General features: G+C 37.1%; 1 protein-coding gene across 1 annotated transcript; it reads left to right on the plus strand.

Annotated features, from left to right (window-relative positions):
- The first annotated feature begins 12,197 nt into the window (after nt 1–12,197).
- Nucleotides 12,198–15,794, plus strand: LOC149147474 (uncharacterized). Its single transcript, XM_089441847.1, has one exon. The coding sequence runs from the start codon at nt 12,198–12,200 to the stop codon at nt 15,792–15,794; it is 3,597 nt and encodes a 1,198-aa protein (XP_089297973.1).
- The last annotated feature ends 4,193 nt before the right edge of the window (nt 15,795–19,987 follow it).

Consider the following 19,987-nt stretch of genomic DNA (forward strand, 5'->3'; position numbering starts at 1 on the left):
GCCAAAAGACATAACCAACCATTCATAAATTCCTTGCTTTGTCTTGAAAGCAGTCTTTCATGCATCCTGTTCTGCAACTCTGACTTGATGATAACCACTTTGTAAGTCTAACTTGGAAAAGTAAATTGCTTCTTTCAATTGATCTAATAGATCATCTATACGAGGAAGAGGATAACGATCATTGATTATTATTTTGTTTAGTGCTCTATAATCAATGCACATTCTCCACGAACCGTCTTTCTTTCTCACCAGCATGATGGGAGATCCACATGGTGATTGTCTTGGTCGTATAGACCCATTATCGAGCAATTGTTGTGCCTGCTTCTTTATCTCTGCATTCTCTAAAGCTGACAATCTGTACATTCCAATGTTAGGTAATGGAGCATATTGCTGCAAATAAATATCATGTACTATTTCCCGCTTGGATGGCAGACCTTTAGGTTCTTGAAATAGAACATCATACTCTAAACAACTTTAACTAAATTAGCTTTCTATTTAGAATCACAGCCTTCAAATGCATTGGATTTTTAAGGATCCTTTTCCTTTACAACCATTACTAAAAATTGCTTACTTGAATTCACAATTCTTTTAGTCTATCCTACGTTTATGAGAGAATAGTTATCTTTGATTTTATAAGCTCTTACAATATATTCCATTCCATGTTTAGTGAGTTGACATTTATTCTTAGCTCTATAGAAAATAGCTTTCCTATCATACAAGTATGGACTTCCCAAAACAATACCACATATATCCAATGAGACTATATCTAACTCAACCTCATCTACAAATATTGATCTAATAGCAAACCTAAGTTTACATTGTCTCGTTACTTGTAGCTTTGTTTTATCACACACCCAAACTAATGAATATTGTTTCTCATGAGGTTTTGCTTGTAATCCCAACTTCTTTACAATTGTTTCAGAAATCAAATTTACTTGTGATCCACTATCAAACAAAGTGTCAATCTTATTGTGCTTGGAAATTACTCTAATATGAAAAAGCTCATTTTTTTCCCTCTCATTACTTTCATTATCAATAGATTGTGCAGAATTACGTGTGGATGCTTCATAATCTTTACCTTTAATACCTATGGTTGTAACTGTTGTTTCATCGCCTGAATCTGATCCCAAGTCCTACCGAATAGCAGCAACATTATTTTTCTTCTTTCCACTGAACTTCTTAGGTTTCAGTTCTGGATGCAAAAACCATCAATGTGCCTCATCATGTCCTTTCTTGAAATGAGTGCATGAAGGTTTATCCTTCTATACAATATTTTCTTTCCTCTCCTTCCAGTTCAGTTTCTTCTTTTCCTTGCTCTTGCTTACAGAATATTTAAATGATCATGAAACCTCTGGGTTTACATTCTTACCTCTAGCTTCTAGATGTGTGGCTTGAACTGATACATCATCTAAGCTAGTAGGATTAAACATGAGAATAGTATGATTTAAATAGCTATGAAGACCACCTATATACTTCAACAAAGTCTCAGGTGAATCTAATGATATACCTAGAGTTAAATCTCTCTTTCTGAATTCCTGAGTATAACTTTGTACACTTTGACCCTTGAATTGATGAAGAGTTTGCCAACTCATCATTACCTACTGCATGTAAGCTAAAGGATAGAATTTCGTTTTGATAGTAGAAACATGTTCATTCCAGGTATAAATGATTTTACTGTGTTTTTGCAGATCATCTTGCGTCTTGCCTTCCCACCATACTAGTGTTGTTCCTCCAATTCGAAGGCTAGCCAACTAAATCTTCTTCCTTACTAAATCAATGTTATGTACCCTGCAATATACATCAATTTCTCTTATCCAATTATCTAACTTTTTTACATTGAGTTCTCCATCATAAATTGGAAAATCAAACTTCACATCTAATTTGATTAAGGAGGATTTCTTCTTCTTCTTAGAAGAGCTATAAGATGATGAGGATGATGAAGGTGATGATGGAGGAGGCAGTTCCCCTTTCCCTTTTCCTTCTGTAGGGGCAACTATAAAAGGTTTCTCTGCTCCTTTGTCTAGTTTGGGTGCTGATTTGCTTCCACCTCGACCCTTCTTAAATTCCAGATAGATCTCTTCCACCATGGCTTGGAGTGTCTTAAAACTCTCTATAAATTGATATTCTGATCCCAATGGAGCTTCTTCTACCATTCTCCTCTAAGAATAGACTCTTCCAATCTCTGGATTAGCCTCAACAAGTTCTCCTTCTCCTAGTTTGAGCTATAATCTAGCTAGCATTCAAAATCTAGCACAAGCTTGTCTAACCTTAATAAAACCAAATCTAAATACTTTGATACCACTTGATTTGAAAATGAGATATTAAATAAATATTAAGGTATTATAGACTCATGGGCAGGAATTCCTATATTACTTAATGCAATGGATTGCAAAGATTGCGAATAATACAAACATTTAACAATAAGAAAACATAACAATTCAACACATCAACATAGTGAATAATCAAGGAGTTCACCAGACTTCCTCGCTATGTCTCCTAGTCCATCTTTCAGTGTGATCTCAATCAGAGGCATAACGCAACCATAGTGATATTAAATAGGATTTCACTTGAAAACCTTGAGTTTAAAGAGTACACAAAATCTCCCTCATAGTGCCTCTAATCAACTGCACGTAGCTATGTTTTCTCTGACTCTTTGTCTTTGAGCAACTACCCCTCTATTCTGCCATTGAATCGATTTCTAAGCCTATCGGCGCTGTCGATTTGCATTCCTTTTCAGGCTCTCTGGCAACTGGAATTATCCCTTCATCTCTCTACTAAGAGTTAAACAATAATAATAATAACGCTCAGTCATTGAGGCCACCTATTTACAAACGGAAAAGAACACTAGCACGGCTGAAATCCCTGGGAATACACTTCTTGTTCAAAACAGAAATACACTAAAAAAATGGAAAATGTGAGCAACAGACCATAGCCAGAACTCAAAAGATAAAAAGTTGCGTCTATAAACCTATCGGGTGTGCCATTCTATCGCAATATCTCAATATCGCATTGTATGTGGCCAAACATCAATACACAGGGAAGTACAAAGAAATCCACAAAAATCGAACTTCAAATACATTTAAATCGCGTCCATAATCCCTATCGGGCCTGGCCTTTATCGCATGTCGCAAGGCCCCTTTTGTATTTGATTCACTGATCCCATTCACCGATTGTATTCGTCGATCGCCGATCGTCTATCAGTGCCATCGGTATATCGTTCGTCGCATGTCCTGCGGTCCTCTTAGCATCACCCCTTTGTTATATTGCGATGCGATAAGTCGCAATCGCATATCGCTTGTCTCTCTGGTTTGCGGTAATTCCTTCCCTTTTAAGTCTACGATGCGATATATGTGGCATCCACCATTGACCTGTCTGCCAATCCGACAGTCCACGTTATATCGCTAGATTGCAGTCGCAACTCACTCAGGGTTAGTGCCAATATGCCCCGCTGACCTCCGCCGATGCAATCTGCCGACCCCCTCCGATGTGATATGCTGATTTGATCTAGACCATTGATCTATCCGATCCAACGGCTTTGGTTCAAAGAGACTTCATTCTTTGTTTAACTCTATTTTATGCCATTCCTTAGGATTTTTCCATGCGATAGTGTTTTCCAATATTTGAAGACTTAGAGGTTTAGAGGGTTTAAGATCCATATTTGATCAACCACTCTAATGATTTGTCATCTGAGATATATATTTTCAGTTTCCCTTAGAAGGTACTATTGGAGAGCCCCTTATGGTGGACCATTCTTGTAAATATCATAATAAGTTATTCATGAGAACACTAGAATTACTAACTTAAAGAATCTTCCATTCATTGTCTCCAATATTTTTAATAAGTCTTGAGGGTAGAGGAACTAGCTAGTAATGATCAGTAATTAAAAACTTTTCACGCCATCCCATACTCTTAAGGAGAAGATCTGCCTCCCTACTTATTAAGTAACCTTCAAAGTTAATTAAAATATGAATTTATAAAATATTTAGGAGAGTGTAGGAGGTCTTGTGATGAGCCGACATACCACAATCATGAGACCTGACATGCATGAAATTTAAGTATTGAGGGTCTTTCGCAGTGCATTATATTGGATATCACTATTTTAGATTCAACTGCATTAGGATATTCATTCATCTACGAGCATTTCCATTGGAGGTAGTTGTAACTAACTAATTTCTCATGATCTTTGAATACTCCACTTAGCACTCATTGCATCGAGTGATTCTCATAGGGGTGAAGAAGTGGGGTTGAAACTAGTGAAATGAATCAAATAGCGTCATCATCACTTCTGGGGCTTGAACCCGGTAACCAGGAATTCCTGGGAGGTCACCCATCCGAGATTGCCTTTGGCTCAATCACACTTAACTGTGGAGTTTTCCCCACAATCAAGCCCACTTAGATTGCTACCCAATTTGCAAAACCTTAGTAAGTATTCTGCCTCATGAACCATTCAAGTAGAGGTCCCTTCACTCTTATGCAATGAGTGCTAAGTGGAATATTCAAAAATCATGAGAAAGTATTCAGTTACGACTACCTCTCATGTAAATGGTCATAGATGAATGGCTTTCCTAACGTAGTTGAACCCGAAAAAGTGATATCTAATATAATGCACTGTCAAATACCCTTAATACTTAAATACATAATAGTGAAGGGACCTCTACTTGAATGGTTCATGAGGCATAATACTTTCTAAAGTTGTGCAAATGGGGTAGAAAGCTAAGTGGGCTTGATTGTGAGGAAAACTCCACAGTTAAGTGCACTTGAGCAAGAGGCAATATGGGATGGGTGAGCTCCTCGGAAGTCCTGGCTACATGTGATTGACGCTATGTGATTCATTTCACTAGTTTCAATCCCACTTCTTCACACATGTGAGAATCACCTGATGCAATGAGTGCTAAGTGGAATATCATGAGAAATTAGTGAGGTATGACTACCTCACATGGAAATGATCATAGATGAATGAATTTCCTAACGCAGTTGAATCCCAAAAAGTGATATCTAATGCATGAAATTATTGTTACTTGTCACCAAGCTAGTGTAATGGCTTCAACTGAAACGTTTCATGACAGGGGATCTCGTCACAAGCTGGCATTTTCATCTGTGTTACTTTTTGTGAGTGGCACTACCATCACCTCATTACCAAGCCAAGACAGTGGCCTTCATATAATTTTTAAAATTAAATAATATAACTCTAAATCTATATCTAGTAAGTGGGACATATGCATTTTGCTAGGTTAAAAGACATCCATGCCAATGCTATAGACACTTGCAGGCAGCAAGGCCATGGCTATGGTATTAAATTTAATTTCATACTATGACTTACTTGGTTATCTTTCTCTTTCCCTAAAACTCATAATTTTATTTCTTGGACAATGGTTTTAAGGTGATTTGAGCATGATGTTTTGAGTTTTATCTTTCAAAAATTAGGAATGGATAATGATGTGGTACCCTTAGTGAAGGTAATTCTTTGTACCAGATTAAGAAGAAACTTAGTTTTACATCTAGATGACAACAAAATTTAGAGTGTTCAATGAAGAGGTTGTTGATTGGTCCAAGAATGTATCATATTGTTCTATTTTTATTTCCCTTTTCTGGTATCATAACTCACTTCAATTCGTTATGGTATTTCGAGTGATGAATTTCTCAACGATGATTACTCAATAGGTGTTGATGGAAAACAATGTATTTTGATTGTGTTTGCCTCTAAATAAGAATTACATGACCTATGTACAAGATTGTTATAGTAGGTGCAGGAATCTTGTGGTATTATTCTTCAAATTTCACCCTTTTCAGCAAACATTTGATTTTTTTAATCATGAATGTTAATAAGGCTCTAAGCAGAAATAAGAGCTCTGAAATCTATGACAAGGAGGGAGTTCATTTGAAAAACCACAACATGTATGTCAGTTCTAGTATAAAGGTGCAATACTCTTTTTCAATAATGTATGGTACAAAGCATTTATTTTCAGTACCTCATCTTGTTGCAATTTTATTATTGATGCACTCTATACTTTCATAATCATTTTAGCATGGTTTTAGTTGGCACTCTAATAGTAATGTTGCAGACTTAATGAAAGCTTAAAAAATGATGACATACCAGGTATCTTAATATTTCCTTAATAATATTTTTTAAGGAGCATAGTACAATCATTAATCTCTAAACATTCCCATGCCTCCTTCCATGGTTTTATAATCTTATGGTTTGGCTTGCATGAGGACATGCAAGAAGGTCAGCTTGGGGGAGTGTTGAGCCTCCATTTTTTCGAGACTTTAAGGATTTTATGGAATAATTTTATGCATGTACTAAGTGTCTATAATCATTATTATTCTTTTTACTAATTATTAAGTTATTATTTAGAGGCATTTAGAGCTCACAATGGTTGATAACTGAACTCATCTTTTTTTTTTTTTTAATTTAATGTGAAAATGTGATTAATAGGCTCTTTTGTGGTAGGTGCTAACATTCCTATAATAGCCATTCCTGTACCAGCTATGCCTTCACCAACATTCTTGCACTAGTCATTCCTACACTAGTTGCGCCTACACCACATTCATGCACTAGCTATTCCAGCACTAGTTGTTCCTATACCCGTGGTTCCTGCACTTCCACGACTTTATATTTTAGGCTACTATGGTGGAAAATGAGGATGTGGGTTGTGAGGAGCATGAAAATCTTGTGATGCTGATGATTCTAAGTGGATACATAGGACTCAGCGTTCAGCTTGGCCACATTGGGTGTACAAAATATTTGATGCATATAATCTTGCCCGACATGCTGCAGATATCTTACAGTGCATATGTGAATCTGCATGGTTTTTTTCATAAAACATTCACTCTCTAGAAGACTAAAGGATTGGCGCTAAGAGCATAAATAATATTAAAATAATTGTTTGAAACTAAAATGAGTCCATGCGATTAGAGAAAGGGGCGGCTTTCCAAGCAGAACACCCATATTTAATATGGAGAAAGAATGAAAAGTTTCACTATTTTGCACAACATTATTATTTGACTCGTAGTGGGGAATAATAAATTGCAGGATCAATTGAACATTGTTGAAAGCGTTAAGACGATTTGGAAAAATTGATATTCCGTTGATAAGCTTACAAAGCATAGTTGGAAATATTCCGTTGGCATGGTTTTGTATTATTTTCCAAACTTAGCCAAATCGGATTTTCTAGTTCTAGTTCAAATTTGTTTTACAAACCATGCTAAAATCGTAAGCATGCATCTAATTAAGGAGGGGCAGCACTACCTCTATAAAAGAGAGGATTGCCCACCGAGAAGATTAGTAATCGAACTCACCGGAGACCTTAGATTTGGATAGGGCATTGTACTTTACAGATTGCCGAACAGGGAATTTTATCTTGCTTTGCAGGAAGGGAGGAGTTGTGCTTTGAGTGGGATGATCCATGGAGGGGACCACTGGAGCCAACATTGCATTATTTAATGAATGGGTAATAGGGCTTCTGCAACGAATTTTTTTGGAATTTAATTTTGAATTTTGGTTTTTACTCTCAAATGAGTTTATTTGGAAATCATTTCTAAGTTTTGTTTCTCCCGCATGTTTTAAGACTTTGATTTAAATAGTTGCAAGGGAAATGAGCTAGGTGGTTGGGTCCACCAGCGAGTATGTTGCCCCAAACTTCTTAGTTTTCCTTTGCTACATTTTTCTCTGCATAGTTCCTGGAACTATTTGGTTTTAATAAGCTTTCCTTTGTAATTTTTGATTTCATTTCTACAAGAATGGTACAAGCACAACACACTGTGTGTACTAGTGCATTTCTATTTCTGCAAGTTGATTTCATTTGTTCAGTTTCACAAGTCTTTTACTCATTTCTTTTTGCGAAATTCCTTTATTCATTCCTGCAAGACTGATGTTTGTTTCTAAACTAAGGGCATTATTAATATCTCAAGTTTCTCTTGAGATTTAATTGTACTATGATCAATATGGAATCAACATTATAGTAACTTACAGGTAGGTATGTGCTCCCACTGAACACTTTCTAAGAAAAAATTGAATTTCATGATTAATTATTAAATGAACCTTCTGAGTCAAAACATAAAAAAGAAGATATAAATTACATGCACAACTATCTCAGGAAAATTCTGTTTACACAACTAGATAACAATGGTTTCATTGGATTAATTGGAAATAAGTTTCTTTTTTATTTATTTCATGTTTTTCATCTTTGCAACATAACAATAATTTTTAAGAGGTTTTGTATCCTTTATTTCTTGAATCACTTTCTTTTGAATGGGGCCTACATTCCCTTGTCCCCTAGACAGACTACAGGCGTCAACCCAAAGGAGGAGCCAGAAGTAAATTCTCTAAGTGTATTTACTTTTCTTGGAAGAGTTTTCTTCCTTTTTCCTGAATGATCTTTCTTTTGAATTTCTTGCAAAATCTTGGTTTTTATGAAGGTTGTATTATGTCATATATTGTGCTAGGCCTCTAAGTTTACTTACCTGGATTGACAAATTAAATGCTAGTGTAAATATTGCATTTATACCTCCCCACAATTGGCATGCCCAAATAGTCTACACATCATAGATGCAACACCAGTGTAGGGAGAAACCAGAGATGATATAGGATACATACTAAATTCTGAAGGAAATCTTTATCATATACCTTCTGTGGGTCTGGTATATGGTACATTCTTTTCATATCCTCCTACGTGAAGGAACCAATAGCTTCTTTTCTTGAAGTGAGGAATGCATAGTCTGCAATGTTGATGTTGTCTATAATCCATTTTACCATGTGAGTGTATGGTAAAATCTTCAGTATGGCAGCAATTCAGTGTAAGAAAGGACTTGCAGCTTCAAAATAAGAAGCCTCAAAAGAAGTGGTATCATCTGTGGTTGCTTTGGCTTTTTTGAAGTGGTATCATCTGTGGTTGCTTTGGCTTGAATTATTATTTTCGGACCCTCCTTTTCCAACAGATTGTACATAGCTTCCCATGAGGAGGTCCTGCTAGCAATGGTGCATTTGGTTTCTGAACATAATGGAAGCATTTCAGTGATATCCTCAACAACCTTCTTTCCCTTTTTAGATTTAGACATTTTGTCGCACAATTTACTTTGAGGAAAAATAGTGCAGTACAAAGAATACATAGAAAATGAAGAGAAAATAAGAGTTAAATGTAAACTTATGCCAACACATAAATATTTTGAAATGACAGAAAGATATGTTTTAATGTAAATAAATCTAAACAGGTCAGCATTTAATGTAAATAAATCTAAACAGGTCACCAAATCTCCTTCGCCCTGTAACCATTAATATCGTTAGAACCCTAACTCAAAATCATGTAACCATTAATATCGTTAGAACCCTAACTCAAAATCATGGCTGCACGTGTTTTGTTTATTACTCATTAATATATTGCATTGCAAGAGTTGCTGTGAAATAATTTCATTCTTTAAGTGTTGAGCAGCTATGTGATATCACTGTATCGGTGTGTTAAGAATGAGTGATTTGTGATTGCGATAATCACATTATCACAATATCGGCAATGTGGAGATGGTCAAGAATAGATATTGCCAAAAAAGTTTGAGCTATTACCATTGCGATGAATGATGTGGTAGTATAGCAAGCCTTACATCTATATTTAAGCAGAACTTTCATTTAACCTTTATAATTTTTTTGGGCGTTTTCCTTTAATAAATAAATTTATAGCTATCGGACCCATTTGGAATATTTTTGGGGGAGGGAGGCTTTTCGCGTATATGAATTCCAATGCGAGGCATTTCTAGCTTAAAGAATTCTCAGTAATCTTTTTAAGCTTTTATAAAAAATGAACGTGTTTGGGTTCTCGAGGGGCTATCATTTATCAGAGTCTCAAGTCTTGACTCAATGAGAAATGTATACTCTTAAGACTTTTTGATTTGCGATATGGTCGGACTTGGCTTTAAAGGGACCTTTTTGGTCCCTCAAGCTCTATTGAGGTTTTATTAACAAGGAAAATCGAATTTATTTTTAAGAAAATATTTTAAATTAAATTTATATTGTTATGCTTTTTAAAAATATTTTAAGAGTTTCTATCAAATATTAAGGATTAAAACTAATAAATGGGTAGTTGTTGCACCATGAGACCCAGAGGCTGAAACTTGGTTTATTGATTCTAGAGCATCCACTCATATGACATGTAAGAAATAGTGGTATGAAAATTTTTAGGAGACCAAGAATGATAATAACATCAAGGGTGATTGGTAACCATTGCCAATCATACCGTATCATCACAGGCATCACCATTCATATTTCCCAACATGATGCTGCTTAATGTTCTCCAAAAATCTCTTGGTAGGGTTATACTAATTTTGTTCTATTTGACATCATTATGATAATTTTGTCTCCTTTCAGTGTTTTCCTAAAATGTAATATTATTTCTAAGAAAATTTTTTCCTGATGCTGGGCCCTTTTCCATATTTTTTGGTTCATCATAGGTAGAATTTAATATAATCTTAACATTAAAGTTTAATTATTATTACTACTATAAATTTTAAACCATTTAGAATTTAATTTAATTTCTGTAAACTTAATTAATTAAAACAGATCGTCTACATGCATATCTATTTGTATATTTTACTTTATATATTCATTTAGATGTAGAAATACCTGGTGGAAAGTACCCACAAATGAAACTCTATTTTTTCAGTTTATTGGGCAGCGCTTTTCTTCTATTTTCTAACACGGAGTTGGATTTTGTTTATGGATTTTGTTTTTTCTGAATGATGTGGGTTGAATTGATTTGAACTAACGTATTCATTTTTGCAGAATGAGTGGCGAGAACTTGTGATTCAGCGGTCTCCCGGGTGGGCGCACTATGCTATTCACTGCCCTGAACCGCACTTTCTGTTATTCAGAAAACCTTTGAATTACCTTCGAAACCACCAATAGGAAGCACAACAAAGTTAATGACATGAGTAATTTGAGTATGCGTTTAGAATAATAAAAGTATGAAATGTATATTAATTCTTGTTGGTTACTTGAAGTGAAGTTTAGATGATACCTCAATCTTGGTAATGTGCATGATTTCAGTGAATGTAACATTGTTAAAACCATAAAAACCAAATATCAACTTTTAGGTATTGGAAATTAACATCTCAACTATGAAAAACCAAATATCAATTAAGTATGGGAAATTAACATCTCAACTGTCGAAAACCAAAAACCAATATCTATTAAATGTTGGAAATTAACATCTCAATTATCAAAAATCAATTAAGCATTAGAAATTAATATTCTTAATAAATATATAATTGCTACACATGAATTTAGTCTAAAATTTAATCAGATGAGATTTATACTTAGATTCTTCAAATGCTAATAAATGAAAATGACAAGATTGACTAATCTTTTACTTTAGTTTTTCCTTAATCAATTATTTATCCTAGGAGAGGAAGAGAAGATAATGAAGAAATTACTCAATGAATGGAAAAAATTAGACGAAAGATTTATTCGAGAAAGAGAAAAACAGGTCTATAAAGAAACTTTTCAAAGATACAAGGAAAAGAAGGGAGGATCCATAGAAAATAGATCAGATCAAGTAGGAAACCCGGAATCCCAAAGCTTAGAAGGGGACAGTAATGGCAAGGGTGGAAGAAAAATAGGGAGACGAACGATAAGTGAATTGATCCAAGCAGTGGGAGAGATTCTATTAAATTCATGGAGGGTGATACCTCTGTCAGAGGTATTGCAACAAACTTCTAAAAGTTTCAAATGATTGTTACAAGCTGGAATATTAGGGGACTAAATAGTAAAGGGAAACAGAGATATTTGAAAGAAAGGGTGAAGAAAGATAAACCAAGAATCATGATAATTCAGGAAACGAAAATGGAATGGCAGGCAGAAATTATAAAGAAATTGAAATTAGGATACGAGGTTATGGCCATGCAGTAGCAACAGCCGGGGGTTTGGCTATTTTGTGGAACCTCGAGGAGGTAATTTCTGAAAACTGGTTTAGTCTTCCTAGAATCCTATCAGGTCTATTTAGATTAGTGGGGATAGAGGAAAGAATCCTTACCTGAGGAGTGTATGGGCCTCATATATATAGAGAACGAAAAGAATTCCTGAAGAATATTCAAACCATCAGAAGCTTAGTCCCGGAAACTCCTTGGAAACTCCTTGGATAATAAGAGGGGATTTCAATATGATCCGTGATCTAGCAGAAAAGAGAGGAGGAATAAGGAAAGAGGATCAGAACATGGAGGAGTTCAACGACCTGATTAGGGACCAGAGGTTAGTAGATATCCCTACAACTAATGGAATCCACACATGGAATAATAGAAGAGGAGGACAGAATCAAATCGCATCTAGACTGGATAGGTTCCTGCTATCAGAGCAAATTTTGAATCGCGATGTGTTTATTGAAGCAAAAATCCTTCCTAGCCTTGGTTCAGATCACTGGCCTATAAGATTAGATATTGATATTAAGAAGGTTAAGGGGAAGAAGCCCTTCAGGTTCGAATCTTTCTGGCTTAGAGACCCCCAATTCATAAAGAAGTTGGAAGAATGGTGGAATCAGAGTACTATCAGAGGCAAGGGGAAAATGCATACCATACAATTGAAGCTCAAAGAGATTAAAAAGAGAATAAAGGAATGGAATAGGGAAGAATTTGGGAACATTATGGAAGCAAAACATAAATTAGAAGGAGAAATGGAAGAAATGCAGCAAAAGATAATCCTGGAGGGAAGGGATGAAGAGAAGAGTATGAAGGAAGGAAGAATAATAAGCCAGTTGGAAGAGAGAAGGAAACAGGAGGAGATACTATGGAGAGAAAAATCAAGGATAAAATGGTTAAGGGAAGGAGAAAGGAATACAAAAATTTTTCATCAAGCTATGATCCAAAAAAGACAGAGGAATAGGATTTTTTCTATCAAAAATGCAGAAGGAGAAAGAGTAATAGAACAGGAGGAGATAGAAAAGACTCTAGTTGATTACTATAAAGGGATCCTTACAGAAAACCAGAGGGATAGAGGAGAAGCAATAGACAATATATGCAAGGAGATACCAAGATTAGTAACAGAGGAGCAAAACAAAGCGTTAATGCGGGCAGTAACCATGGAAGAGTTAAAAGAGGTAGTGATGAATATGAGCAGGAACAAGGCACCAGGACCGGATGGGTATACAGTGGAATTCTTCCAGGCTAGTTGGCATTTTATAGGAAAGGAGATATTGGAGGCAGTTGAAGAATCAAGAATGAAACAGCGAATATGGCCTGGAATAAACTCGACTTTTCTGACCCTGATCCCCAAAAGTAACAGTTCGGAGGAGCCACAGGGCTTTAGACCTATAGCCCTGTGCAATGTCATCTATAAGATTATATCCACTCTGATAGCGAAAAGGTTGAAACCTCTCCTACCCAACATAATTGCTCCTGAGCAGACTGGCTTTGTGGAGGGCCGACAAATTTTGGATGGTATAGTGGTATCTCAGGAGGTGATTCATTCCCTAAAGATGAAAAAACAGAAAGGGATGCTAATGAAGCTGGATTTATCTAAGGCCTATGATCGACTGAACTGGGACTACCTCAGAGCGATTCTGGGAGCTTATGGTTTTGAGAACAGGTGGATTGAATGGATATTCAGCATGATCTCTACCCCAAATTTCTCAATTTTGGTCAATGGTATACCTACGGGTACGTTTAATGCTACCAGGGGAATTAGGCAGGGGGACCCAATTTCCCCGTTTTTATTCATCTTGGCTGTGGAAGGCTTAAGTAGAAAACTCAAAAAGGAAGTAAGAGAAAAGAAAATCAAAGGAATCAGGTTGTGGGGGAACAATCTGACCATCACACATCAACAGTTTGTTGATGATGTGATGCTATTTGGAGAAGCGTCGCTCAAGGAGGTGAGAAATTTCAAGAGGGTCTTAGATGTCTTTATGAGGGCATCAGGCATGGAGATAAACAAAGATAAATCCTGTACATTCATATTTAATTCGCCAGATTCTATTAAAGCTCATTTAACTAGAATACTAGGTTTTAGACAGGGAGAGTTACCTACTAAATATTTGGGTATCCAACTGGATATAAATCCTAATCGGATGAAAAATTGGCAGAGTATGTTGGAAAAAATCAAGAAAAGATTAGCCAGTTGGTCTTTCAGATCGATGAATATCGCAAGCAGAATTGTCCTATTAAAATCGGTCTTATTATCTATACCTATATACCCCTTGTCTATTATGGCCGCCCCCAAAGGAGTTTTCTCCAAAATGAGGGAGATTTTGGGGAAATTTTTATGGGGGGGTCCCAAGCAACAGAGGAAATGGACTCTGGTCTCATGGAAGAATGTAATCAAGAGGAAAGAGGAAGGAGGCCTGGGAGTGAGAGATCCGGAAATTTTGAATAAGGTTCTAGGGGCGAAGCTATGGTGGAGATGGGTCCAGGGGGGAAACGATGTGTGGAAAAAAATATGGAATCAAAAATATGACATGCCTGATACAACTGAAGGGCGTTTAAGAGTAGAGGAAACCCCAAGAGGATCGCAAATTTGGGAACTAGCAATCAGAAATAGGGATATAGTTAAGAACCTTGCTTTCTGGGAAATCCGAGAGGGAAGCTCAGCAAGATTTTGGGAGGAAGGATGGCAACAGCATGACAAACTGGAAAGAATCCAAATTCTTCATGAAGTTCAAGAAAAAGCGAAAAGGGCAGGATTGGAATATGTGAGGGACTACTGGAAAAGAGAAGAATTAAATGACATATGGAGAGCCTGGAGAAGGCCAGAAGAATGGGATGAGAATATAAATCAGGAGGCAGAGCAACTGTATACCAAAGAAATAGAATCGAGAAAAATCAAAATCAGAGTGGGTAAGGATATTCTTAGATGGGGTAAAGTGATGAAAGGCATTTTCACGGTGAAAGAAGCATACTACTGGGCAACGAAAGAGGAAAGAGAGGAGGGATCAATGGAGTGGAAAAAGATTTGGGAAGGAAAATGGTGGCCAAAAATAACATTTTTTGCATGGTTGGTGAGCAGAGGAAGGATCCTGACATGGGATAATATTCAGAAAAGAGGAATGAATGGACCCTCAAGATGCAGTCTCTGCAGCAAGGAAATAGAAACTCAGGAGCACTTACTGAACAAATGTTCATATGCTCAGAGCTTGTGGGAGGAAATTAGGGTGCTCTTTGGTATGACAAAAAGGGATCCAGACAGCATCAGGAATACTCTGATACAATGGGGAAAGGGGAATTTCCAAAGCAAAGTTGTAAGAAGAATATGGAACTTGGCGGTAGGTTTCGTAATATGGTCGATTTGGAAAGAGCGAAATCGAAGAGTCTTTAGGGATAAAAGTTGTCAAGAATCGAGAATTTGGGATGAAATATGCAGGTCAATTAAAGAAACTGTTTTGTCAGAAGTATGGGAGGAAGAAGATTGGAAGTTGAATCCGGAAGAGCAGAGAATAGTCTCAAAACTGAGCATGGAATTTAAGATGGTCTACCCCAATACAGAGAGGAGGAACAGAACTGGCATGCAGAGCCCCAACTATTTCAGACTTCCTGGGGATCAACGGATTAAATTAAACTTCGACGGGGCCTCAAAGGGTAACCCGAGACAAGCAGGTCTGGGAGGCATCTTCAGAGATAGCAGAGGCAATACAAGGTGGGTGTTTGCCGAATGGGGAGGGGAAATGACGAATAACGAAGCGGAGTTGTGGGCGGTGCATCAAGGTCTCCGGATAGCAGTTAGAAACGGTTACATGAACCTTGAAATCGAAGGAGATTCCCAAATTACGATAGAAATGTTAAGGAAATTAAGGGATGGTAGAAGATGGGATCAGGTAACGAACAGCTAGAGGAAAGCAGGGATAATCCAGGATATTGAGGGGTTGCTGAGTAGGATCGAATACATAATAATTAACCACATATTGAGAACGGGGAACTGCGCAGCAGATCTATTGGCCAATTGGATAATTGGAGGATCGAACAGGACAATGGATGGCACCTGGAAATCATTAAAGGATGATCCAAGCTAGATCGAGTTAAATAATATACTAAATCAGGACTATAATGAAGCGATCGCACAGGAAAGAAACAATTAGCCACCTCCCGGTTATGGGAAGGAGGAGAAACGACAGGTTAATCAATGCTCAGACAGAGCGTATGCAGGAACAAGCATACGAAGATCAAGTCATAAAGGTTGGGATCAATCAAACCATGGGAAAGGTGAGCACCCCTAGGAGAGAGGTGGGAAAGGTACCGAGAAGGTGAGGTGGAACTGTCAGAGAGACAGAGATCGCTAGCCCTCATGATATGGAAAAGAGGACAACTGGAAGAACAAATGAAAAGCATATTGATGAGGAGAATAGGTAGCAACGATGCTTTAAGAAGATAAGGTGGCAAAAGAGGGGTAATAAAGGAGCAGCATGCAATAGGACGATGCAAAGAGAGAAATTAGGAGCGAACCAAGGCCAAGTGAGGTGGAGAATTGGGAATTTCCAGCAGACGAAGGACAGCCGGAGAAAACAAAAGAGGGAAAGGAAAATGGCAGAGAACCAAGAAAGGAGAGCAGGAAGGTGGACGAGAAGGGTGGACGAGAAGTAAGGCGGTAGCTCTAAAAGAGAAAGGAAAAAGTATAGCAGAGGAAGCTCCGCAGAAGGTCTTTCTAACAATCCCGGACGAGTCGGAGGAAGAATTTGATATTCGGAATTACATTATAGAAGAAGGGCCACGACGTGCGACGACTGGAAAGGAAAGTAAGACGGAGGGGAATGAGACTAGGACGAGAAGCTAAGAAGACGAGGAAGATGACCACGAAGAAGGAGAAGGAGAGGAGTATGGTAGAAGAGCAGGGAGCAGAGTAACGCGAGGACGGGGAAACCAAAGAGGAAGAGGAGGGACTTGAGGACGAGGCGGACGGGGGAGTAGGAGCGGAAGAAGGGGATCAGACGAGGGAGAAACCAGTGAGGCGAGAGGCAGGAAAAGAGGTAAGAAGGATATGAGAAAGAAGCTACACTAAGCAGAGGAGGCCTATTACCACGATACTAACCCGAATATCAGAAGGATAATTGATCACTTAGAGGAGGAAGCCCTGCAGGAGCCTTCAGATCCCGAGATGGAAGATTGGGAGAGGCTACTCCCGGATCCGGGGCATACGAGGGGGAGAATGTCCCTTTACAAACAATCTCTACATGTTTACTGGGGAATGAAATGGTTACTGGCCAAAGCAATGGAGCAGGTGGCCATGGAAATGGCCGAACTGTCCCAAGGAATCCCCACCCTGAAAAAAGAACTGAAGAATATTCAGGTCACCCTACTCATGCAGGACAGGAAAATGGATGAGATTCAGCAGATGCTTCAAGCGGGCGGATTGGGAGTCAAGCTAGAGAAGGAGCCAGAGCCTGGCACAATGAACCAGTAGAAGAAGGTGTCGCTGTAAGGAGGTTTTTATAAAAATCTCCATTTTGATTTTTGTATTGTTAGATGTTATTTTTGCAGAGAAAAAACAGTTTGAATAGAGGTAGAATAGAGGTGTATTTAGCTTGGGTAGACAGACTGATAATATACTTTTTTTGGTTGGCTTTTAAAAACTTCAGATGGTCAAGAGACCCAGTTTCCCTTAAGGGCGGGTTGAGACCTGCATATCTATGTACTGTTTTTAATTTTTGATAATAGAAAAAAAGAGACTGAAGGAGGTTTTTGTAGCCCATGATGTCTAGAACAAAAACCTGTCTTAGTTTTTTAAAACATTCCTCCAGCTGTTCAGAATCTGTCCTTGAAAAACACGTGTCAAACAGGAAACTGTCCCTTGCTCTGTTCTGGCTGAAAAATAGGTCTTGGGACAGAGGTCATAACTTCTCTTACAAAATGTATTTGGAAAAACTGAAGGCGGGTTTTGTGAAACAATCCATGCTGAACAAAAACCTCTTTTGGTTTTTTGAAACACTTCTCCAGCTGCCCAAAATAAGTCTTTGAAAAACAGGTGTAAAACAGGAGATGAAAAACTGCACCTACAGCAGTTTCGTAGCGCAACTTGGACCACACATTTCTCCCACCTCAGAATGGAATTGAAGAAATTGAAAGAGGTTTTTGTAATTCAACATGTTAGGAAGAAAAGCCTCTTTCAGTTTGCAAAATTGAGTTCTCAGCGGCTCTAGCAAGCTTCTGGAAGTTACCTAGTAAAACAGTTTTCTCTGCTGAAACAGGCTGCTACAGGGGTTTCGCAGCGCGCTGCGAAAACACTGATTTCATAGCGCAAGGTTTAGCATGCGTATGTATCTTCATTTCTTGAATTTTCCTTTTGATTAGGGTTGAAACCTTCTCAGTTGATCTTATTACACCTCTGCAGCAACATCCCCTTCAAAATAATCTTCTTTTTCTTTCAAGGTAGATCCTCAAAAAACAAAACTGTCACCTTCAGCAGTTTCGTAGCGCACTACGAAACTACTGAGTTGTTTCAAAAATCATAGTTTCAACCCAAAACTTTGCTATTTGAGAACTTTGCTATTAAAACATTCTTTCAAATGTTTCAAGACCCTCCAAAACTGAATGGAAATGTTTGAAAAGATTATACCAAGCATAACTACCAAAACTTTGAAGCATTTCCTTACTTGAAGTGAGATTTCTTTATGGAGATCCTTTTTTTTCTTTGAAATTTTGTCAGTGATAACAGTATTATAGCAAAGCATATTCACTAGTTAATAACAAAATAAAAATATAACAAATTGTTTTTTCTTATTTTTATTACTTTAAATTTTTATTATTAATTGATCCAACATTTAAATGTTTACAACCATTTATTTATTATTTTTAATCATGTTTATTACTTTTCACTTTTTATTAATTAAGCAAACATTTAAATGTTTATACTCATCCCCATATCACTTTTAACTTTTAACTGTTTTTTCACCAAATCAACATTAAGAATTGTTTACATACTTACATTACACCTACACATATACCTTAGAGTTCATTTTAGATTTTCTCTTGATGCAATTAATAACATTTAAACTTATGTTTTATCTTTACTAAAAGAAAAACATATATTTAATTCTTTCACTTGAATATGAGGAAGTGTGAACAAATATATATCACTTGTTTGATCTATATTGAATTTAGTCTCTTTTGTATACTAACCAAAAACTAATTAATAATTATCTATCAAATATCCTACTCTCAAAATTAGAGACAACACATTAAACATGACTTGACACACTCCAACCACTCTTAACTAGTTGTAGCTTCTCCACAACATGTAACGATCAAACGGGTTCATGAAAAAAAATGTGCAACACATACTACCACGTTGGAATCAATTCCAACCAACAACTAAACAAAAATGCCAACCACTCTTAACTAGTTGTATCTACTCCACAACATGTAATGATCAAATAGGTTTATGAAAAAAATGTGCAACACATACTACCAGGTTGGAATCAATTCCAACGAACAACTGAACAAAAATGCCAATGATCTCTCCCTTCGGCAATGAAGGTAACCCTAGGTGAACCATCCAACTTGCCTAATAAAAATCACCCTAAATGAACCATCCAACTTGCCTCCAAAATACAAATATCTTAACTCTCTCCCCTTTGACATCAATGGAAATGGGCCAAGCACCTCAAGGGTATCACTTTACTAGTCGTTCACTAATTATGTAGTGGAAAATTCTCCCACTCGCTAGGGAGACATGACAACAATAAACAACAACGATAACTCAACCAAACTCTCTTTCCCGCGTGAATCAACCATAGAGAAGTCTCCATATACACTAACATCACTCTCGAGCCAAAAAAACATCAACACATCATGACCATCAATATATCACAGAAATATACTAACAACAACAAACTCCATCTACACCAACGACATTATCAGACAACCACAACATATTATAACCATGAACAATAATACAACATTCGAAGCAAAAATATCCTTTGATCAACAATGATGTCCTCACCAAGAATATAGTAGCAGTACATGCATGGTGGAAATTGAAAGGTAATAACATGACTATAAATGCTCTCTCAAGTAGGAACACAACATCTCC

The sequence above is a fragment of the Pinus tabuliformis genome, chromosome 9, assembly GCF_031772625.1.
Source record: "Pinus tabuliformis cultivar Carrire ecotype Pingquan chromosome 9, CPIR1, whole genome shotgun sequence".
NCBI lineage: Eukaryota > Viridiplantae > Streptophyta > Pinopsida > Pinales > Pinaceae > Pinus > Pinus tabuliformis.